The sequence below is a fragment of the Tachyglossus aculeatus genome, chromosome 17 (assembly GCF_015852505.1).
Source record: "Tachyglossus aculeatus isolate mTacAcu1 chromosome 17, mTacAcu1.pri, whole genome shotgun sequence".
Classification (NCBI taxonomy): Eukaryota; Metazoa; Chordata; class Mammalia; order Monotremata; family Tachyglossidae; genus Tachyglossus; species Tachyglossus aculeatus.
Window position 1 is genome coordinate 46,419,611 of NC_052082.1, and position 24,577 is coordinate 46,444,187.

General features: G+C 43.9%; 2 protein-coding genes across 4 annotated transcripts in view; both read left to right on the forward strand.

Annotated features, from left to right (window-relative positions):
• Positions 1-10,139, forward strand: part of HSF5 (heat shock transcription factor 5) — a 33,746-nt gene extending 23,607 nt beyond the window's left edge. The window contains 2 exon segments of the mRNA XM_038759496.1: positions 1,572-1,746; positions 9,899-10,139. Coding sequence (XP_038615424.1) covers positions 1,572-1,746; positions 9,899-9,969 — 246 coding nt within the window. The 3' untranslated portion in view covers positions 9,970-10,139.
• A 5,387-nt stretch (positions 10,140-15,526) lies between these two features.
• Positions 15,527-24,577, forward strand: part of RNF43 (ring finger protein 43) — a 92,389-nt gene continuing 83,338 nt past the window's right edge. The window contains exons 1-2 of one of the 3 annotated variants that reach the window (XM_038759824.1): positions 15,527-16,137; positions 16,960-17,759. In XM_038759824.1, coding sequence (XP_038615752.1) covers positions 17,508-17,759 — 252 coding nt within the window. In that variant the 5' untranslated portion in view covers positions 15,527-16,137; positions 16,960-17,507. Of the gene's footprint in view, positions 16,138-16,296; positions 17,760-24,577 lie in introns of those variants that run through there. The other 2 variants (XM_038759825.1, XM_038759823.1) reach the window with 2 other exon arrangements.

A 24,577-nucleotide genomic window follows, 5' to 3' on the forward strand; every position in this document is an offset into this window, starting at 1 on the left:
CATTGCCAAATTCTTTGGAAAAATAAGGGCTCTGCAAATTCAGGGCATAATTTATCATGGGTTGGATTATAGGTATTTCCGATCATTGTTTCGGCTTTTTGACTGTGCTTACCTAGGATTCCACTACATCCAAATTAGGTGGGGACTCACTTTAGTTTTGGGCATCTCACGAAGCACCTCTGACACTTGGAAGTTTTCCCATTTGGAATTTTTATCAGAAGAGTCATAAGCAGAAATGATTTGCTTGGAATATTCCCTGCAAATGCATTCAATTCGATGAGTCCCCAGACCTTCCAACCATCCTCATTACGTGGAGGAAACAGGTGGGGTAAATTGCAGCTTTTAGATACTTTTCTTACATCCCTCTTCACTGAAGAAAGTAATTAGAAGCTGGAGGAATGGCGAATAGTTTTTGGTCCCTGAAGAGGAGGATAACTGCCCTACTTGCAAAGAGTCAAACTCTGCCACCCGGGTTGCTCAGGTTGGTAAAACCAGCCCCTCGATGGGAATCTGACTGAACGAAGGATGAACACATCTCCCGTGAACTAGTATTGCAAGTAAGTTCATGCCGTCTGACTCATTTTAGCCTGACCTGATGGTTCTCGGGAACTAAAGTCGGCATGGTCTGTCGGTGATCCCCAAGAGAGCCATTTGGCAATTGTTTCTTTTCATTCCTCGCTAATTTTTAACTCCAGTGTCTCTGGATTCCACTCTCCTTTTAGGATGGTAGTCTTGGGCTTTGGGCTCCAGAAAATTTGGTATTTGGAGAATTTTCACACTACATTCTGGTGGAGAGGCCTGGGAGTAAGACCTGTGGATTCCTTCCTATGATAGATATGCTTACTACTTCAAGTATGTCATTGAAAAAGGACCCAACATATCTGACTGCCTTTTGTCCTTCCTATCCCCTCCCCAAAGCTTCAGATTTCATGTTTAAGAACTGCATTCCTGCAGAGCTGAAGTTATTTCAGTAAAAGGCTTTTTGAATATTCAACTCCTGAGGTATGTCTGTGGAAAAATCAACACAAATCCACCCTTCTTTTATCTTTTTGGGCCAGAAAATGTTCATCTTGCGGAGTGATTTCATGACATAATTTAGCCTTTAAGATAAACTTGTAAAGTAACAGTGCAGGTTTAAAAAATGGGCATCTAAACCTAACAATTTTGCTGGCCCAGAGGCAGCCTCATCGATCTTAAACCGACGGTTTGTTTCTTTTCATTAGTTGGGGAAAGTTACTTCTTACCATGCCAGTATTCAGTTTTGTTAAGCCCAATGGAAGCTGCTTGCTCTAACAAAGAGGAGGAACTATTCAAGCATATCTGATGGATCATGCCCCTGCCATGGATATTCCCTTGAGGAAGGATGTTGAGCTGCCATAGATCTTTGGTACCTAATGCAGACACGGGGGAAAGGGCCAGCTCAATCAATCAATGGTATTTATTGAGTGCTTACTATGATCAGAGCACTGTACTAAGCACTTGGGAGAGTAGAGAACAACAGAATTAGCGGACACGTTCCTTGCCTGTAATGAGCTTCCAGTCTAGAGTGCTGAGAGGATTTTGTTTTTCAGGTGGATGCCAGTTTCAAGTGCCAAACCAATCCACCTGAGAACATCATGTCTTCAGAGGTTGGCTTCCTCATTACAGATGTTGGATCTGCTAGTAAACCTACCAAAGACACAATTTCGTCCACTCCAGTCAGATTCAGAGAGCGAAGAAGCAGTTCACAGAAAGGCAAGTCCCCTGGTACGGTGCTTTCTTTCTGGTTTTTTTTTTCTTCCTTTTCAGAGTTTGCCACTGTCTACAACTCAGGGGCATAGCAATCAAGAAGCGGATTAAAGAAGGAAAAGGGCTTCCTTCTGGGTGGGCCTTCAGTTTACTTTGTTTACCCTGCAGCCTTCTACAGCTCCTTTCACCATAGCCTTTTTTTTTTTCTCTTGGGATTTATCAGTTATTTTTCCAAACACTCCAACTGGAGACAGTTGGACTAGTCTCCCCAGTCTACATCTAGTGAATTAAAAGTTCGAGAAAATAGGATCTCTAGAAAGAAATGAAAGGATTGGGGGTTATCTAGCCCAGAGAAAGCCAGGGTGAAGCCGGGGGGGGCCTAACTACTTCACATAGTTTAAAGAATATTGTGTGGATTCCGATAGGTTCGGTCTCTCTCCAAAGAGGATAAATTGAAAGGGGAAAATATTTAAAATGCATTGTAGGCATTAGGAAAAACTTCCGGACCACAAAAGCTATGTATTATTGGAATTTGGGTTGCTTGATCATTAGGCAGTTTGGACAGTTGCCCAGGGCCCACTGCTGCTTCTGTGGGAGAGGTAAGACATTGGCAGCATAGGTAGAGTGGCACTGAGGTAGAAGAAACAGTTCTGCAGGTGCCTTCCCCTCCCCACTGTTTTCCAGAAGGGTCCGGGAGGGGCACGGCAGTGGGCTAAGAGCAGGGAGGAGGGGCCGGACACCAGTGCCCACTCCCCAGTTGCCCCACTCTAGGTACTGTGGTCTTAAAAACACCCCTAATGATATTGGGATGAAGGAAAATTTGGAACGTGGTAAGGACCCACTATATTTAGCTCAGGCCCCTTGGGGCATGGTCCTGAGTAGAATATTTTTTTTCCCTATGGTATTTGTTAATAATAATAATGATGATGGTATTTGTTAAGCGTTTACTATATGCAAAGCACTGTTCTAAGCCCTTGGGGGATACAAGGTGATCAGCTTGTCCCACGTGGGGCTTACAGTCTTAATCCCCATTTTTACAGATGAGGTAACTGAGGCACAGAGAAGTTAAGTGACTTGCCCAGGGTCACACAGCTGACAAGTGGCGGAGTCAGGATTCGAACCCATGACCTCTGACTCCCAAGCCCGTGCTCTTCCCACTGAGCCACGCTGTTAGGTGCTTTCTAGGTACCAGCCTAGGGTAGACATACACTAATCAGGTTGGACGCAGTCCATGTCCCACATGGGGCTCACAGTCTTAATTCCCATTTTACAGAGGAGGTAACAGAGGCACTCTCCACATAGCGGATAAGTGGCAGAGCCAGGAATAGAACCCGGGTCTTTCCGACTCCCAAGCGCATGCTCTGTCCACTAGGCCACTCTTCTTCTCTATATACCCTCAGAGCAGTGGTTTTCAAAGAAACTTTTCCTGTGGCCACACATGCAGCTGCCCGAACATTCTGAAGGTTGTACTTTTTAAACCTCAGCTAATGATGAAAAGCTCACAGAAGCCTACAGACCACATGGAGAACTTTTAAGAGTGTACTCACTGCCTCTTTGTCCGGCTGCTTTGATCTGGTCTGTCTCAAGTTCCGTGGTTGACTTTGGCTGGGGCTGCAGATGAGAAACACTGCCCTGGGGAGGTTGTAGATTTAAGACTAGGCTAGGCAACCATCTTCTGGAATCAGGTTTTGGTGCAATATAACCTGCAGGCAGTAGTTAGAGGAAAATGGGCTAGCCCCGTCAAAGTTTCTTCCACCCATCGAGGCTTGTCCGGCGTTCTCGACGAGAAGTTCGGGGGAAAGGATTCAAAGCAATGTAGAGACCTTTTATTTTTGCTTTTTATATTTTGAGTCTCCCTGAGCTGACGTGAGAATCACAGTTGGGGGTTCATTCACTAGCCCTGTCTTATGATTGTGACTCGGCTGTTCTCTTATGTATATGGGGGTATCCAGTTACACAGTTGATTATTTGGCTGTTTCATCATCATCATCATCAATCGTATTTATTGAGCACTTACTGTGTGCAGAGCACTGTACTAAGCGCTTGGGAAGTACAAGTTGGCAACATATAGAGACAGTCCCTACCCAACAGTGGGCTCACAGTTTCATCCCGACATTTGTACTGGTATCGCCCAATCAGTCAATCAGCGGTATTTATTGAGTGCTTACTTTGTGCAGAGCACTGTCCTAAGTGCTTGGGATAGTACAGTAGAGGAAGTAGACCTGATCCCTGCCCTCAAGAGTTTACAGTCGAGTAGGGGAGGCAGAGATTAGAATAAATTATAAATAGATAATTAGAATATACTTTATAAATAGTATAAAGATACATACATCAGTGGAGGGGAGGGGGTGAATAATTCATTCATTCATTCAATCGTATTTATTGAGCGCTTACTGTGTGCAGAGCACTGTACTAAGCGCTTGGGAACTACAAGTTGGCAACATTTAGAGACAGTCCCTACCCAACAGTGGGCTCACAGTCTAGAAGACTTTAAGTGCTTAGCCGATATGGACTCATGATTATTGCTTGTTATTTACAAAGACTGATAACAGGAGGAGGAATCAGGATATATGTTTGGGCTGTCTCCCCCTTTAGATTATAATTTCCTTGCGGGAGTTCCCTCTGTTTTATTCTCTCAACGACTTAGAACCTGATGCTTCGCCCTCAGTTGATGCTCAATAAATATCAATTGATTAATTCATTGGGGTTTTTGGTCCCCTCCCTCATTGGTGTGGTCCCAATATGGTCTGGGTACTCGAACACAAGACTTGCAGGCTTTGCACTTTGTAAAACAAAAGAGAGAAAAATGATTTGACTAAAGCGAGGTTCAAGTACAATCATAAACATCAGTGGGGACTTTACCAGCTTCCAACAGATAATAAGGCTGCCCCAGTACAGTAGCAAAAGAACACCAAATAAAACCCAGTCATAAAATGTAAATCTTTCCCTTCTACACCTCCTTCTGAATTAATATCTAGGTTCTTAAATGTTTTCCAGAGTTGCTTAGACTGTGGACTCAGTTGGGCCTCTCTCTCTCTCTCTCTCTCTCTCTCTCTCTCTCTTTTTTCTCTCTCTCTCTCTCCAGCCTCACTCCATCAGGGTGGAGATCCCATTGGCATTTTTCCCAGGCAGGAAAACTCCCAACTTCTTGTCTGATGTTTGAAACCCTATCTTTCCTGCAGATCTTTGACCTTATTCCCCAAATAGTCCTGACAGTGCCTCCCATGAGATCACCAGATTTCCTGGAGGCCCCTGCACTTCAGGGGTCTGCCCATCCACCTGTTGGACAAAACCCCATTTCAATCAGGCAAATGTTTGGAGGCTAAAAGGGAACTCATCTCATGGTTCTTTTGAACTTTTCCAAGAAGTTAGCGCATTGCATTCCATCCAGGGGGCATTCAACCAATACCACCGCCACTGCTGCTACTAGTACTACCTCTAGCATTGCAGCTGAGAACCTGCCTCTGCCTTGCAGTTTGCTGTGTTATGCCCATGCTCTCGTTGTTGTAGATTAAGAGAGTGCAAGTCCCAGAAGGCCAGTGTTCTGGGTTCTTTTTATTTATTTTTAGGTCCAGGAAAGTAGCTGTGGCATTTATTAAGCGCTTGTTGTGTGTAGAGCATTGACCTAAGCTCTGGGAGAAGATACACAGATGAGAACTAGATAGGGTCCCTGTCTCTTCGTGGGGCTCACGATCTAAAGGAAAGGAAATGGATTATTAGTTGTTTTCTAAATTCTGTTCTTCGGCAAAAATAGGGGCACTATTTTTATACTCTCTCTGCATATTTCCTCTCCATGTGTTTGGAAAACATTTGATTTATTTTCCTGCAAAAGTAACTGCCACTTGTGCCTGATTTTTCAGGTCCGTGGCAGTTATTTGCTGAGTCGTGCGCCACTACTATTTTGCCGTCTGGCTTTGGGGGTTTGGGCCCAATACCTCTTGGCAAAGGTCATTCTTTTCGTCCCTTTCCATACTTAGAGTTCCCATCATTCCTTTTTGATGTCAGGCATTGACGTTTGTGACGAAGTGTGTTCTTGGTATGGAGACTTTGGATGGAACCACCGGAATGTGGCCACATTGTTTATGTCCTCCTGTTCAAGGAATGTGCCTTTAGAGTCATCCTCAAAACTCTTCCAGCCAACGAATGGCCAGAGCTGCTTTCTGCACTGAGGGTGGGTACTCAGGGAGAGAGCCGCCTTCAGATCACTTGGACCCATGGTCCAGTCATTTATACTTTGATTATCCCTGAGTTTGGGGGCTGTATATCCCAGTAGTCCTGATAGTGGCTAAGAAGCCTGTTCCAAGGACTTCAACTTCTTTGCAGAGTGCCTTCCACCATCGGAGTATTGAGTTGCTAAAGTTGCCTGTTTCTGCATCTTGATGCTGCTCGATACCTTGTCGAGCATTGGTTGCTCTTAAGTTCACCTTGGCGTCAGGTGATGATTTGCAGTTTGTGGTTTGTGGTCAACCTCTTCTTGACCTCTTTTTCACTAAAGGGGTTCTAGTTGATTGGGCCATTCGACTAGAATCAGAATACGGTCCTCTAGAGTCGCCCATCCCTGGTCAATGTTATCAGTGTTTAGAATGCTTAGACCAGAGGCATTTATTTAGTCACCACCTGTGTCTCATGAAACAAGGTTTTGGATCTAAGTAAATGAGCAAGTTAGGGTTCGTTCAAACCGCTTCAGTTCCATTATGGGGTTTCACCGGCCTGGAGTTGACCCAAGTTCAAATCCTGTAATAATAATAATAATAATGATAATAATAATAATAATGATACTTGCTAAGTGCTTACTACATCATCATCATCATCATCAACCGTATTTATTGAGCGCTTACTGTGTGCAGAGCACTGTACTAAGAGCTTGGGAAGTACAAATTGGCAACATATAGAGACAGTCCCTACCCAACAGTGGGCTCACAGTCTAAAAGGGGGAGACAGAGAACAAAACCAAGCATACTAACAAAATAAAATAAATAGAACAGATATGTACAAGTAAAATAAATAAATAGAGTAATAAATATGTACAAACATATATACATATATATATACATGTCAAACACTGTTCAAACCACTAGGGTGGATACAAGATAATCAGGTTGGACACAGTCTCTGTCCCACCTGGGGGTCACAGTCTAAGTAGGAGGGAATAGGATTTAATCCCTATTTTACAGATGAGGAAACTGTGGCACAGAGAATTTAAGTGACTTGTCCAAGGTCACACAGCAGACCGGTTGCGGAGCTGGGATTAGATCCCAGGTCATCTGACTTCCAGACCTGTGCTCTTTCCACTAGGCCACGCTACTTCCCAATCTCGATAAAAGAAACACTGCTGCATACCACTTTTTTTGTTGTTGTTTTTTTCCCTTTGCATCCCAAGTGAGGAATGCAGACTATTTAAAGGATAAGCTCAAGCCCACTTCCCTCCCTTAAAGAAAGGCATGCTGGAGTGCCATCAGCCCAGCTTAGCACTCCAGAAACCATTGCTCTAGAGTTCTTAAAGACCTCAGGGCCTCTCCTATCACCAGCCAACTCAGCCACTGTGTTGCAGACAGACTTCTGGGCTATGTTGAGTTCCCCAACTAAGTTTCCTTTTGGAACAAAGTGACATTAACACACTGAAACAGCTGGTTGTTCCAGACTGTTTGCCTTGTTATTTTTGAGCCTTTTTGTGCTTCCTCACTTCCAAACCAGCAGCTTCTTTTGCCTCGGGAGTTCATATCAAACCAAAAGGATAAACAGATGGCTTTCTGGTCAGCCACTTTCAGGGTTAGGGGGCCAAATACTAGAAGACAGTTCTGATTTCCAGCCAGGGAAGGTGGTTAGGCCCATTGCTCCCAGGCTCAGACCCATCTTCTTCCAGGAGCTCTGCTTTTGTCCTCATGCCTTTCTTAAGCATTCCTTCATATCTCCTACCTCCAGAGCCAGGTACCAGAAGGACTTATTTATGTTGCTGAATGTCTTCCATGGAAGAGGGTGGTCCTACTGATCCCCCCCCTTTTTTTTTGATGGTATTTGTTAAGCACTTACTATGTGCCAGTACTAGGCACTGGGGTAGATACAGATAGTCAGGTTGGACACAGTTCCTATCCCACAAAGGGCTCTCAGTCTTAATGCCCATTTTGCAGAGAAGTACAGTGACATGTCCAAGGTCATAAAGCAGACATGTGGCGGAGCTGGGATTAGATCTTTCTAATTAGATTGTTCTTTCCACTAGGCCTCACAGTTCTTCTGTTTCTTCATTATGTGGCAGCACAATATCACCCATCCTTGTTTCACTGGAAAGGAACAGAGATAGAGGATAGCGATCAATTCTCATCCCAACATGAGGAAGAGTAAATCATAATAATAGTGATGGTATTCATTTAGTGCTTACTATGTGCCAAGCACTGTTCTAGGAGCTGGGGTAGATACAAGGTTATCAGATTGCCCCATGTGGGGCTCTCGGCCTTAGTCCCCATTTTCCAGATGAGGTAATGGAGAAACTGAGAAGTTAAATGATTTGCCCAAAGTCACACAGCTGATAAGTGGCAGAGCTGGGATTAGAACCCACTCTGACTCCCAAGCCCACACTCTTTTCACTAAGCCATCCTACTTCTCCAACGTTTTTTACAAAGTATATAGTTTTTTATCTTTGCATTTTAGACTTTCTAGCTCTCCAGTCTTTCCTCCCAATGCCCTTTCTGCTTCCTAGGAGTACTGTGACAATTAAACTAGGTATGCCAACAGAGCACTTTGAGCTTCTCGAAGAAGTGTATTCTATAAATGCAAAATGCCATCATTACCACAACTATTTATTAATATCATTTTAAGACTCTCCTTCCCCTGCCGCAGGTGCTGTATTTTTCTTTACCATCCGCATAGTCAGCAGCCAACGGAATGAATGAGCGCAGGCTTACTTTCGTCAAATTTCTCCACAGATATTGTGATGATCTGGTCAACACCCTACATTTCTGGCAAAGATGGAGACAGAATTCCCCTTTAAGCAAAATCAGTGCATTTTCTGTTGACTGATGAGTTTCCTGAGAGAACATACCCATCGTAGGACAGTCCCGATCCACAGTGTCAAAAAGCCCCTACATTTCAATCTCAAATGAACTAAAGTAGTCCTGAAATTTCTCCATCTGTTTTGTTGACACTGAGGGTTGTTAGGCGAGACTGTAAGCTCGTTGTGGGCAGAGAGCGTGGTTACCAAATCTATTGTATTATACTCTCGCAAGCACTTATTACAATGCTCTGCACACAGGAATCATTCAATAGATACCATTGACTGACTGAAACTCAGAAGGCACATCTAAAAATGAGTCGCCACCAAAATTGTTCCTTTGATTTTCAGTAGGGCCAACTCTAGAAGGCTGTTTGGGGGCTCATGCTGGAGCTGAGGACCCCAGCTGCCAATCTCTGCTCCGTTTCTGCCCATACTTCTCAGGAGACGCTTCCCCCATAACATTCCAGCTTTGGTACCATTGCTCATGATTGCCCTTGTGAGGCTAGAGGACCAGTTACTGGTCTGAGAAGACCCCAGTGCCACCTTTTTGCAACATTTTCGCTAGGTCCCGTGGCCCGTTTGTTTCCCGGCCTCCTGTGCCAGCCAGGCGGCAACTTGGCTTTGGTTTTGCCTTGCTCCCCTCCCCATTCTCCCTCTCTACTAGCTCTGCAAAAAAAAAAAAAAATCCAGATTCTCTTTTCTGGGGTATTTTAGCGTCCTCCCCCCGGAACACACTCGCACACCCCTCCTCTCCCTACTATGTCAAAGAATTGAATTTTGCTTGTGTGGTCGCCTACTCATTTTGACCCTGTTATTGATTTCCTTTACTCCTTCTTACTTGTAAGAAGGCAACTAAGGTGAAAAAGCCGTGGCTACCCAAGGCTGGGGAGCCCGCAGGCCCTTCAAGTTCAGAGGCTCATCCCTGAGATGGGCCATTGATTGCGGCGATATTACTTTTGACAGCCAGTATTGGTAATGGAGTGAAGTTAATAGAGAGTAACGGATTTCCTTTTATCTCAGCAGCCCTCCAATAGAAAAACAAAGGTCTAAAACCAGGTTTCTTGCACAATCAATCCTCAGGACATAATGGGCTTCAGTCCTGAGGGTTGGACTCTGACAAGCATTTGCTCAGAGTCTCCTGAAGAGTAAAGGGAGAGTAAAATCCTGCTCCTTTCTTTCTAGATCTCCATCTGCTCGTGGATGTGGCCTGCCACCAAGAGCATTTTCCAGAGGAGGAGAAATTAAAAGAGTGAGGAACGGATGACGCTGTGCACGCACTGGCTGCCAACCAGTTTCGTGGAGTCAGGCTGGCCGCACTTGGCACTCGGTTGGGATTTATTCAGTTATGTTAAAAAAAGTTTCTGTTTTGGTTGTTGTTCATTGTAAGTTTTATGGGGAATTGGTCAGTTTGGTATTGACTACACCTGTTCGGTTCAAATTCTTTTCCTTGACCAGGTACAGTAGCATAGAGCCACCAAGTCATTGAGCTGCCCAGATCCTTTAGAAATGGACAAACCTGGATCTCTGTAAACAGGCAGATTGCAAAATCTGCTACAAAATCTGGGTACTGGGGAACAATTTAGTTTTTGGTGACATTCCCTTCTTCCTATCTCAGTTCGCTCTAAATTGTAGCTGTGGGGAGTTCAGTGTTGCCCTTTAAAGAGGATTTGTATGAGTAACAAAGGCATGGAAGGTCATAAGATTGAAGGTCAGAATGGGTCAGGGACTCTGGGGAAGAACACGTTTTCTAAGCGATTCACCAGCAAGCGCTGTTACTTCCAAACCCAGCATTCTGTATCAAAAAGTCTGGCCCGATCCATCCATCACACTTCATAGCCACTGGGTTCTTTACATTGATGGGAGTATGCCTCCATTTTCACGTTTTGCTTTGATTTTAGTAATTCAGTATCGCCAATGATAAGAAAAATGGTTTCCTCAATGTACTACTTAGTTGAAATCCCTTCCAAGGAAAAGTAACTTGTTCAATGTTTTTATTGTATCTATGAGTGTTGATAGATTTAAGTTTTAGAAACTGTCTGTACTAACATTGAAAGGTAGAGGGGCAAAAGGTTGTAGGTATATTTGTCTTCAAATGGAAGACTATAATGCTCAAGCAGAATGGCAGTAAACGATATAACTTAAAATAATTTGTGACTGCTCATTCAGATTTTTATATATAGAAAGATTAAAAATTCACCTCTGACGAATACTCAAAACTTTAAGTAAATGAAGAATCAGATTAGCAGTAACTCAAAAGATTGCTATGTCCTACCCTTTCTATAGTTTACATCTGGTTTTAGTTTTTTTCTGAGAAAAGTCTGGGAGATAGGAGGGTGACAGAGATAAGATCTTCATAGGAAATTCCCTCCCAGGTTCCAAGTTGGAATAGTTGGAATATGGGGCTCATCTTGAGGTTCAGCACAGGGTCTCGACAACTCCTTTGTCATTTTTAAAATGATTATTTATTTAAAATTTTTTTGTCCTCATCCACTGACTATAGGAAGTTGTCAGATTCCAGATCTTTTTGAAAAAAGGTAGTCTTGCCTCCTCAGACTCTGCCTTAGAAATTCAAGAAGAAAAACTCAGGAACACTTGACTGTTGTGATTCAAAAGAGAAGGCACTAAATGACACAATAGCAATCTTCTGCCTGGGGAGTGTGTGTGTGTGTGTGTGTGTTGTGAATTCCTTTCTAAGATCCCATTAAACCTGCTCTACTCTGGGATGGTGTAGAGCTATTCCAGAGTCAGGACTTCCAGGAGAGTGGTGAGCTTTGCATGACTGTGCAGTAAATTCTGCCAGTTCAAGATGTGAAACCAGGTTTTGCAGGGTGACCTTGTCTGGTCCGTGATTGATGTCCAAGGTATCACTAGGATGGGGGTTTGCCTCATTGAGCAAGTACCAAAGGAGGAATGAAGTGCCAAGATTTTGTGTTAGGCTATGTGAAGAGATGCTCTTGTTAAATAAAGGGACATTCTTTTCTGACACCATTTGGGAAGGCGATATTCAGTACAGGTGGTGTGCCCTTCCATAATCTGGTTTTTTTTTTTCTTAAAGTCCTGTTGACCTTGAAAAAGGCCATGTCTTTTTAGAACATGAGCCAAGCAGGAGCCTTGGCAGAGATTTTGGTTTGGTGGTTTTAAGGCCTAATTAAGGAAATGCTATTATCAGCTTTCCCAGATATTTTATATGTGAATAGCATAAAGGTTAAGGAGCTGGATCTCCTGCCATATCCACATTCCACTGTACTTATCAGCTAAAACTCTCTTTTATCAACCCAGGCCACAAGGCAACATGATAAAGGCCCTCTCTTGCCGGAAATAGCCAGTACCGTGTTACCTATGCCAACAGCACTTAACCAGCACCCAATCTTTCAGCCCTGTAAGCATTGATGTATTTCAGTCGATCAAAAATAAAATGAGTGTTCCAACTAGATGCTTGGTCATGCTGTCTTCTTGTCATGTGCCTTTGGTGCTTATTGGTTGTTATCATTGGAAAATTAGATGATCGTGTGCACCGAAGTAATTCTGATAAAGGGAAATGCATGTTGATTTTTAAAGTGCTTAGTTTCAATAAATCTGGTCAACAGCCTCTTAACCATACAGGAACAGACTTGAAGTTCTTATCGCTGATTTGGATTTACCATAGTGCCTTTATCACTATCCATCTGACCTCCTGCAGGGTATCTCTTACCTGCCCCTGAAGACTGCTATAAGACTTTAGCTGGCAACATCGATCCACCTTACAGTGGTGACTAATTGGAGCAGCCACAGCTAGCTGCAGTGTACAAGAGCATGTTAGAATATTGAATTGACCTCTTCAGCCCTCTGGTTTGGGTATGGGGTATTTTTCGCTATGCCCCGCATGACAGTGACATTTTAGAATAACTGGGATCCTCCGGTTAAGAGTCTCAAGGCATGGAGATTGTTTGAAGGGTTTTCTTAGTGGAAGACCGTCACATGTGATTAATTTTTTTCTTGGCCCACCAAAGTGTGTATCTGAACCTTCAGGGTGGAATGTAATACCTCCCTGTTTTCTTCGGCCCTTCAACTCTAGGGGGGTCAGAAGTTGGAGTGGGTAGACTCTGTATGAGCCTGCCTATTAGGCTGTATTTTGCCCAGTTGCATCTTGTGATATGTGTGTCGGATATGCTTATTAACACTCTGGATGAATTACAGCCATACCCATCATGTTGAATGTGGGCATTAAAAAACAAAACCCCTAACCAGATAAAATCCCCTCCTGAAAGATGAGATTCTGCATGTCATTCAGGAAAAGACCAATTCAAAAGACTCGTTGTGCTGTGGGCCCTCAAGGTTGATGGTAGAGTACACTAGAGCGCACAGAGGAAAAGACAGCTTCAGGTCAAGGGCCCTTTACCAAAAATGTCTCATTAAACGCCTGTCGGTCATTCTCTCTAGAGATCCTGAGAAACAGTCGCCCAAGCAGCCTTATCGATCATACTATTGTAAAAGAAATTGTGAAAGTTTAAAGATGAAATGGCAGGGCCTGGCTTCCAGCCAAACCCAGTAGAAAGGAGCACAGGCTTGGGAGTCAGAAGACCTGGGTTTCAATCCCGGCTCTGCCACTTAATAATAATAATGTTGGAATTTGTTAAGCGCTTACTATGTGCCAAGCACTGTTCTAAGCGCTGGGGTAGATACGTAACCAGGTTGTCCCATGTGGCGCTCATAGTCTTCATCCCCCTTTTACAGATAACTGAGGCACGGAGAAGTTAAGTGACTTGCCCAAGGTCACACAGCAGACAAGTGGCAGAGTCGGGATTAGAACCTGCATCCTCTGGCTCCCTGGGGCAAGTTACTTCTCCGGGCCTCAGTATCGTCAACTGCAAAATGGGGATTCAGTACTTGTTCTCCCTTCAGCTTAGACTGAGCCCCGTGTGGGGATAGGGACTGTGTCTGACCTGATCTACTTGTTTTCTAACCCAGGACTTAGTACAGTACCCGTCAAATGGCTCTATAGCAAGCTGGAAAAATAGAGAATCTACTCCCCAAAGTCAAATTCAGCAGCTCTACTCAGAGGTGTGGTAGTGTTCCGATTATTGCTGATGACCATGCTGGTGGCTAGACCAAAGTTCCGAAGTGAGGGAACTCTCCTAGCTAAAACCATGGTGATTACAGGACTGGATGTTTCATCATCATCATCATCAATCGTATTTATTGAGCGCCTACTATGTGCAGAGCACTGTACTAAGCGCTTGGGAAGTACAAATTGGCAACATATAGAGACAGTCCCTACCCAACAGTGGGCTCACAGTCTAAATCCTGCCATCTGCACTCTTCTCACTATCCCTTAGTCCAGGTTCATCACATCGTAAGTCACAGATTTCTTCTTGCAACCTTTCATCGAGGTCGGGTGTCTGACCTGGAGTGTTAGTCACCTCCCAGGGATATCGGAGGAGAATAACAGGGGAATTCCAGACCTCTGACATCAACCTAACATAATCCTCAAAAATCTCCAGTGGCTACCAGTCAACCTACGCATTAGGCAAAAACTCCTCACTCTCGGCTTCAAGGCTGTCCATCACTTCGTCCCCTCCTACCTCACCTCCCTTCTCTCCTTCTCCAGCCCAGCCCGCACCCTCCGCTCCTCTGCCGCTAACCTCCTCACCGTGCCTCGTTCTCGCCTGTCCCACTGTCGACCACCAGCCCACATCCTCCCCTTGGCCTGGAATGTTCTCCCTCCGCACATCCGCCAAGCTAGCTCTCTTCCTCCCTTCAAAGCCCTACTGAGAGCTCACCTCCTCCAGGAGGTCTTCCCAGACTGAGCCCCCTCCTTCCTCTCCCCTCCCCATCCCCCCACCTTACCTCCTTCCCCTCCCCAAAGCACCTGTATAAATGATTGTACAGATTTATTACTCTATTTTACTTGTACATATTTACTATTCTATTTATTTTATATTGTTAATATATTTTGTTTTGTTGTCTATTTACTATTCTATTTATTTTATATTGTTCATATATTTTGTTTTGTTGTCTATTTACTATTCTATTTATTTTACATTGTTAATATATTTTGTTTTGTTGTCTGTCTCCCCCTTCTAGACCGTGAGCCCGCTGTTGGGTAGGGACCGTCCCTATATGTTGCCAACTTGGACTTCCCAAGCGCTTAGTCCAGTGCTCTGCACACAGGAAGCGCTCAATAAATACGATTGAATGAATGAATGAATGAATGAACCTAACCTGAAAGCTCCAAGCAGGAGCATTTTGGAAAAGAGCTCCCAAATGGAAATAAGTAAAAGCTGTGCACGGACTGGGCAGGGGCCTTCCCAGAATAAATCCGTAAACCCTACCTTGGGGAGTCACTTTACCTCTGGCTTTGTGCCATTTAGAGAGGCGAAAACACGGAAAGACTTGAAAATCTCTGTTGGCTCCTGTCGATAAACCCCATGCCTCATTCTTTTATCTTCAGGCCTGCCTTTTTATTTTCTCAGCATTTCCTCATACCACCAGCTTGGCCCTATTTGGTGCCGATTTTGCTTTGGATATCAATCTGGGTGACCCCGATTTACATGTAGAAGCGCACTTGGTCAGATCTGTGCAGAGTGGCGACCTGTGCAAAATGCAGTTTGGCTGTGGCTCAACAGAGGGAGTGGAGGCGCTGCAGAAGATGGTGAATGAGTGTGTTTGTGTTGTGAGTTTTTGTGTCTCCTCTCTCTCTCCCTCTCTCCCTCTGTGGGGGGGGTGTGTTGGGGAAGGAGGAGGCAACTTGCGGCGCTCCACCCTCACTTTGGATCAGCAGGTAGAGAGAGTGTGTGTCTGTAATCCTAAGGGAGGGAGGCAGAGAGCAAGGACACAACCTGCAAACCACAGGCTTCCTTCTCCACGGAGTTGATCCCGAATTGCCTTTCTGGAAGAGAAGCGCCTCTACAAGCCTTACCGAACCTCCAAAGTCTATGTTTCAGAGCCACCGGGATCACATCTCCCGGGGATTTCTTACGCTTTTAAAAGTGACAGCAATCTGCCTGGCCTGAGTTGGGGCTGATGAGTTTACTGCGCTGACGTTTTTTTTTTTAATCCCCTAATATTCGTTCATTTTTCTCAGCTCTTTGGGGAGAAGAGACTTGTTGGCCGGAAAGGAGTATGCAGAACTGGTTTGGGATTCTCCGTAAACTCTCAGAAGTCTTTGGAACACTAACTTTCAAGCCTATCCGGCCCGGCAGCTTTGAGATTGGAGTAAATTTCTTTCTTTGATCTACTTGGATTATTTTTTCAGGCTGCGGAATTTCACTCGCATCTACCTGCCTGGCGCAGGGCTCTGGGGTTTTGTTACAGAGTCACAAGGTGGAAGATTTAGCCGCACTCTTGGTTGAGCTGTTGAAACTTTTTAGAACAGGATCTGTACAAGTACATTTGCATCTTTTTCACCCCCTGTGGATTCCTGTGGGCTCCCTGCACAACAGGTTTGCAGAATTGTCTGAAATTTTCCTATTAGCTTCTCAGGGTAAGGGATTTACCTAACAGTTTCAGTTTGCTGGCTTTCGCTTGCCTTAGCCCTCGTAAGGAAGGCTTTATGGGATTTTTAACTTGATCTTTTGAAAAAGTGGGCTGGGTGGGATAGGTGTATTTCTATTTACTGGGGGGGGGTAGTTTTTACATCATATTTATGTGTGCATGAAAGCCATAAAGTGTGCACAAGAGAAGTACAAAAATCAACACCACTCTGCTCATTTGTGCCTTTCCTGGGTGTTCTGTGCCTAACCTCCCTGCCCCCCCCCCCCCAAGGAATTTAAAAACGTGTTGGGAATAGTTTTTTGTTTCTCTGATGAATTTAGGGAATTATACATCACCAGGCCAGCGTTTGAAAACGGATCCCCAAAACGCCCTGTGTGGAATACAGTGTTAGGAGTTCCAGAGTCAAAGATTGTGCCCCCAAGAGAGGGTAAGGGGAATTGGGTTAGAAATATGAATGTGATTCCAGGGAGAATGAAGTAAATGCCCTTGCAATTGCTGAAGAAGGATAACAGGGGCCGACTTTCAGTGTTAGCCCCTAAAATGGGAGAACATTTAAAGTGACATCTAGTTACCTGATAGATTTTGGGGTGGAGTGAAGAATAATTTCTTGAGAAAATGGCAGAGGCCCACCAGAAGCGCATAGGTTCAGTGGGATTCGACATGCTGAATGTCGAGAAATAGAACGTAGAAAGTCCCCCCTAAGTAACCTCTGCCACTGTACTAGGGATCCCTCAAGATCCGACCTGAAGATTATTTTTTTTTCTCTTGAGTTATCCTGGAAGACTTGTGATTTGGGAAAGCGCTCATTTCCTGGCCTGGATCCCTCCACCCCACCGTCACCTTGGTCTATGGCCTCAGTGGCTTTTGCTTTTCTTCTTTTGTTTTTGAAATTCGGTTAAGGTGACCCCGGAAAACTTTGGCCCCGCGTCCAGCTCCAAAAGGAAGCCGTACCGTTGTAATGAGAGACTCAAATGGGATATCCATCCACCACACCAGGTTGGAAACGTCCCGGCGGCGCCCTGAAGTCTTCACTTATTAGCGAGAACGAAGATGGGGGAAACTGTGGCACCTGAAGCAGAGGTAGGCTGAGGGCGCCCCTGCTCTCTGGCCCACATTGGGAATGTCACCCGGTCGTGGGAATCTAAAGCCAGAAAGGGCCTGAACTGTTTGGGATCCCGCTGAAATCGAAGCCGAAGCCGTCACTTCCTCCGTCGGCGGCCCGGACGTTTGCTGGGAACCCGTGCCTGTTACCCGGAGAGGACCGGGACATGTTCCGGAGCGGTATGTGCGGCCCAAGTGCGTTGCTGCAGCTGGTAGAATGAGTGGTGGCCACCAGCTGCAGCTGGCTGCCCTCTGGCCCTGGCTGCTCATGGCTACGATGCAGGCTGGACTTGGACACACGGGGCTGGCCCTGGCAGCGGCCGTGGAGTCTGAGCGGTCAGCAGCGCAGAAGGCTGTCATCAGGGTGATCCCCTTAAAAGTGGACCCAACGGGGAAATTGAACCTCACTTTGGAAGGGGTTTTCGCAGGCGTCGCTGAGATTACTCCAGCTGAAGGAAAACTAATGCAGGTAAGGAGAACTTTTATGGCTCCCGTCTACCATCTGTTTGGGATCTGCCTCTCCACTGACTTGCCAGTTCTTAGCTCCATGTTGCTCCCCCTCTCTCTCGAGGTCACCTGCCTGTTTGTATCTCTGAAGGACGTGCTCATTTTGCACCAAAGAGTAAGAGTATGTGATTTTGAAACTCCTCCTCTGCTTGCCTTAAGAAACAGTGTCTTCTGGGACCCTGTTTGGTTTAGATATGCTGTAAGACTTTTTTTTTGGCATTGCCTACGGTCTGGACAGTCTCTCTAAAATAGTCACACTTTATAGGGGAAACTTGAGGCTGCACTGCACTGACCCCAGAGTAGCTTTCTGTACCTCGCTTGAAATGCCAACGGACTTTAAGAAGAAGACCGTTTTGAGGGTCCTACTGACATTTTGGCCCCCCCACGGTCATTTGCCCCCCCCCCCCCCCAACACTGAAATTCTTTGAGGACTCAACATGTTGTCTTCCCCACAGAAATATCTGGGGTCTCAACATGTTGTGTCCCCGCCCCTCGACCAAAATTATCTGGGGTCTCAACTTCTGTTCCTATTACTGCTGCCTTCTAAAATTCCAAGCAGGTTTGAATACTATGGCCTGGTTAGGTTGTTGTAGACAGTTGCCGGTTGGGCCACCTCTAGTTTCACCTTAGGAAGAAAGGTATTCACCCAAGGTAAGCCCATGAAGTACCCCATCTTATCAACTGCTCTCTGGTTTAGCACTTACTTTGGGGACTGGAGTGGGAATAAGAACATGACAGTGCCTCTCTTTGACACTAAAATGAGAGATGAGTAGGAATTTGCTAAGAAACGTGGGGAATGGCTGCCTAAGGACTGAAGGCAAGTTGTAACTTTCAGAGAAGGATTGGGAGAGAAGGCCAGATCAGGAACAGGATTAAAAAGTGGCACCTTGACAACAAATCCCAAAATGGTTCTGTATCGAAAAATAGGAAAAATAGAAAAACCTGCCATCTGCCTCCTTTCCTTCATAGACTTATTCAGTATGAACATTTTTTTTATTTTATTCAGTACATTAACTTTGAAGCTCTCCATACTTTGTCACACAGATAAGTTCTTGACCCAAAGTTTATCTCTAGAATTATTTCTGTTTTTTTCTTTTGCCAGCATTATCCTCTACTCTGGAACTGCTATATCTAAAGATCACTAGAGGTACCAATTTTCGTAAACCCAGGAGCTTCTCTCCTTGTTGAGATTGAGCCAAGAGGGAAGCACCTTTTTAATATGGCTTGTGGTCTCTTGAACTGTGACTGTATATTGCTTATTGACCTATCCAGTCTGTAAAATTAAGCCCCTTAAGGCATCTTTGGGGCACGGGTATGTAATAAAGCAACAATTACTTTCAAATGTTAGCTCATTTGTCACGATCCTTTTCCGTTTGCCCAAACTTTTGGCCTTAGCTTAGTTTCTGAGAGCGATTATACAAGACTCAAAAGAAGAACTAAGTGAATCTGTGATAAATCCTTAAAGAAAGATGGTGGAGGGAGATGAAGGAAAGCAACTGGCCACCAGGAAAGCTGGGCAGGCTAGAACAGAGAAGAAAAATGAGGGCTAAGGAGTCAGACACAATATGAGAAGGAAACAGACAAGGAGGAATGAATTATTAGATATGTTTTGCTGTATGAGAGACCACCATGGCCCTCTCTCTGCCTGTGTCATTGAACTCTGCAGTTTTGTGATCAAGCAATCAATCATATTTATTAAGCGTTTACTGTGTGCAGAGCACTCTTCTGAGCACTTGGGAGAGTACGCTATAGTGGAATTGGTAAATACGTTCCCTGTCCACAGCAAGCTTACAGTCTAGAGGGGGAGACAGACGTGAATATGAGCAGGTCTGAGCAAGGGGTGAATAAAGGGTACAAATCCTAGAGCAAAGGTGATGCGGAAGGGAATGAGAGAAGAGGAAATGAGGGCTTGTGATGAGAAAGATTCTTGTCCTTGATCTCATGTAGTGCTTTACCTAGTGGGTAGAGCATGGGCCTGAGTCAGAAGGATCTGGTTTCTAATCCTGATGCATGCCTGCTGTGTGACCTAGGGCAAGTCACTTAATTTCTCTGTGCCTCAGTTACCTCATCTGTAAAATGGGGATTACAGCTGCAAGCCCCATGTGGGACAGGGACTGTGTCCAACCTCATTAGTTTGCATCTCCCCCCAGCACTTAGACCAGTGCTTGACACATAGTAAGCACTTAAACACTATTATTATTATTCTTACTTACCTATACTCCAAAGCACCAGATTTAATCTCCGTTTTAATTTTCTCGTGGGAAAGTTTTACTGCAGAGGCTCATCTTCGAATCTCTGAACACACAGGGAGCCTGAACAATTTTTTTGCCTGAATAATGTCCTGTGGCAACATTTTTTATGGGCTAATTTCATACTGCCTAAAACTGTTTCCTTTTTTTTCCTGTTTAAATTTGTTGTCTTCTATTATCATAAAAATGTCATCTTGTGTTGCTACAATGGAAAGGATAAATAGACACCCAGCTGGCATTCTCAGTGCCATTATTTAAGCGACTGTTACCATGTACATATCTTTAAATTACATATTATAAATTATTTGTTTATTCGTATTTAGACTGCAAGCCCATTCTTGGCAGGGAACTTGTCTGCTAATTCTGTTGTATCAGACTCTTCCAAGCGCTCAGTACAGTGCTCTGCACAAAGTAAACACTCAATAGATATCACAGATTAATTGATCATACTCTCCCTTTTCACATTTCTGTAAATAGTCCTTGGTCCTGCTAATCTTGAAATAACTGGCTGGGTCCATTTGTACGTTCAGAGAATTTAAATGGTAACATTTTGCTTAAAGAGCACTTTCATTTGTTTAGAGTGAATTTCATTTTTCATGTATTAGTCTCTTTATTTTGAGTAATTGGTTATGTTCAGTCCTTACACACAACACACACAAACACAGTTCTTCTACATCATTAATAGGTTTATATCCCAGTCTTAATATTAACTTCTGAGACTTTTCAGTATTAACCTCATTCCCTACTGTGAATTGGTCATTCACTCGACTTCCTGACTCTCCAACCAGCTTTTAAATCCAGGGTAAGAATTCAGCTCTCACCCCCGTGGTTACTAAATTTGCTTAATAGGCTCTTGGGAGAAACTTTATCAAGAAGCTTTTGAAAGTTGTAAGTAAATTATATCTATGGTTAACTCTTTAAAGAATTCCAGCAGTTTAGGGAGCCATGATTTACCCTGGCTGAAGCCATGCTGTTTGGACTTTATCAGATCAGAGGGAAACTCAAGTTTACTCAGCAGGGGTTAGCCATGACTCCCATTTAACTCGTTTTGTTTATATTTCCTGGGGTTGTGTTTGCTCTTCACCATTCTTCATCATTTTCAAGTCCAGTGTGTCACCAACCTAAGGCTAGCTTGCTCAGTAGAATTGCTGATTTTGGAAGAACCAGCTAATTTGGAATTAATTTAGTTACCCTTCCCTACGAATTTACCTAGTATTCTTTTGAGATGGATTCACACACAAGATCGTCCACTGTAATTTTCACTATGTGGGAGAATCAGGGAACCTAAAATGTAAATTTGCAAGCTGACTGAGCCTAAAATCCAATCAATCAATGATATTTATTGACCACTTGTGGTGTGCAGAGCCCTGAAATCCAGTTAGTGTTTCCTAAACCTGAACGATACTCCCTTCACTGTAAGGGCTTAATAAATACCGTTGATTGATGAATTAATTAAACCTGGTCAAGTAATTCCCCAAAGTCTCTAGACCTTGGCGTTAGAAGGGCGCTGGGAGAATTGGTTGGCTCTCTCGATAGTAGAAACCCCTTAGATTTTTTTGAAAGATTTCAGATATGCCTCCCTGCAAGACTTTCAGAAAATTAGGTTTCTACGTTTTCATCTGAGATTTGAGCAATCGGCAAAATTCCCAGTTCTCAGTTCATTAGCGTTTACACATGTCGATTTAGCATGGGCCAGTCAAATGAGCCGATTTTTGAGCCTACCATTCGAAGGCAAAATTTACATGCAGTATTTTAATTACACCCAAACAAAGAGAGGCCACCCTTTAACTGTGTGCCCTGAATCCACAGAATCATAAAACACGGCTATTAAATTGTCTCTCAATCATGCAAATGGCTTTGAGCTTCATCTGATGGTTATATAAAGGGCCTGGGGGCCGAGATTTGAAGGTTCCTTTCCTGATCCTTCCTCTGATTTGCTCGGTACTTAGGCATCTGATTGCCCGCAGTTCTCAACTACCTGTAAATAAGGATAATAATGAAGGCCCATCTTTATATGGGAGGGCGTTACCCCCCCCAAGTTCTGTAAGGATCTCCGAGGAAAGCAAAATAGAAATCATCAATCATCATCATCAATCGTATTTATTGAGCGCTTACTGTGGGCAGAGCACTGTACTAAGCGCTTGGGAAGTACAAGTTGGCAACATATAGAGACGGTCCCTACCCAACAGTGGGCTCACAGTCTAAAAGGGGGAGACAGAGAACAAAACCAAACATACTAACAAAATAAAATAAATGGAATAGATATGTACAAGTAAAATAAATAAATAAATAAATAGAGTAACAAATATGTACAAACATATATACAGAAATGCCAATATGCTCCCCTCTGTTGTCAATCTTTTCCTAATTTATATTTCTCTCAGGCTGTCTGTCCAATCTTTAACAGATCCTGCCACAACCATCTCCATAAAATTATGAATGGTAATAATAATGTTGGTATTTGTTTAAGCACTTACTTTGTGCCAAGCACTGTTCTAAGCACTGGGGTAGATACAAGGTAATCGGGTTGCCCCACGTAGGGCTCGCAGTCTTCATCCCCAGTTTACAGATTAGAGAACTGAGACACAGAGAAGTTAAGTGACTTGCCCAAGGTCACACAGCTGACAAGTGGCGAAACCGCAATTTGAACCCACGACCTCTGACTCCCAAGCCCGTGTTCTTTCCACTAAGCCATGCTGCTTCTCAATGTGACCGTCTTTCTCCATTTATCTTGCTGAGCCCCTTATTGCCTGTCTTATTTCACCCCCCATCACCCAATTTTCTTTCTAGACATAAAATTTTGTTTCCCTAAGAATCTCTTTGTTAATCTCTAAATACATCATCCCACCTTTTCAAGCCAATGCCCTCATTCCCCAGTGACTTCGAAACCTTGACTTTTTGTTTTCCTAACCGTTTGAGACCCTTGATGTCTTGATTTTCCTCTGTAGTCTCCCCTATTCGTGGAAAAGCACACCTGTCACCTTGTTTTCTCCTACTTTATCCTCCAGCTTGATTCCTATTTTACCTTCCAGGCATCTTCCCCTCTCCAGCTCAAATTCCTGTGGGTCCCAGGACGAGAGGACTGACTTTTCTTTAAACGACCTGTGAGAAATGCTAGTTTACATGTGCTAATCGATCACCCAATCAATGGTATTTACTGAGCGCTAACCGTGTGCAGGACACTGTACTGAAATCCACTCCCAGTAAAACTATATTGAATATTAGACTAAAGAGGGATTGAGGTGTGTGTTCTTACATTGAAAATGCATCTGAAAGCTACTGAAATGCCTCTGAAATCCACTCTAAGGTTGGACCATCCTGTCTTTTAACAAGGAAGGGGGGCTACCTGCCTAATTGCAACCTAAGGCGGAAAGAGAAAACCTCACAGAACAAAGACTGGTCAGCCTTATGCAAAACCCGTTTAGGATTTTGACAACAAACCTTTCATTCGAAAGGGAGTCATTTCATTTGAAATGCAAGGACCTATCAGGTACCTAAGAAACTTACACCCTAATGGAAGAGCAGAAAAAAATATTTACAAGTAGTGAGAGCGGTAGGAAGAACAAAGACCAGATAGGGAATGGAATAAATAATGTCCTAATGTAAAATCAGAATAAATAAATGAATGTTCAACTAATATATGCATATTTTATATATATTGTAATTGCCCAAGGTCACACAGCAGACAAGTAGGGGAGGCTAGACTGTGAGCCCACTGTTGGGTAGGGAGTGTCTCTATATGTTGCCAACTTGTACTTCCCAAGTGCTTAGTACAGTGCTCTGCACACAGTAAGTGCTCAATAAATACGATTGAATGAATGAATGAGGCAAGATTAGAACCCAGTTCCTCTGAGTCCCAGGCTCATGCTCTTGGCCATGCTGCTTTTCAATAAAGATACAGAATAAAGATACTTATTGTGTCAATAACGATAGAGAAGATAAGCTTTCCTAAAATCATGTGCACTGCCTTTTACATTGATGATCTTAAAGTTGCTTTTATTATCAATCGATCTTATTTATTGAATGCTTACCATGTGCAGAGCAGTGTACTAAGCGCTCGGGAGATTGCAGTGTAACAGAGTTGGTAGACATCTCCTGCCCACAATGAGTTTAGAGTCTAGAGGCGGAGGCAGACCTTAATATAAATAAATTATAACTATCTAAATAATAATAATAATGGTATTTGTTAAACATTTACTACGTACCAAGCATTGTTCTAGGCACTGGGGTAGATAAAAGATAATCGGATTGGACATGGGCTCATGGTCTAAATCCCCATTTTGCAGATGAGGTAACTGAAGTCCAGGGAAGTTAAGTGACTTGCCCAAGGTCACACAGCAAAGTGGCGGAGCCGGAATTAGAACCCACGTCCTCTGACTCCCAAGCCCCAGCTCTTGCCATTAGGCTGTGCTGCTTCAAATGCAAGGGTCATGCAGAAGGGAGTGGGAGAAGAGGAAATGAGGGTTTAGTCAGGGAAGCCCTCTAGCAGGAGATAGGCTTTTAATAAGGAGAAGCAGCATGGTTTAATGGG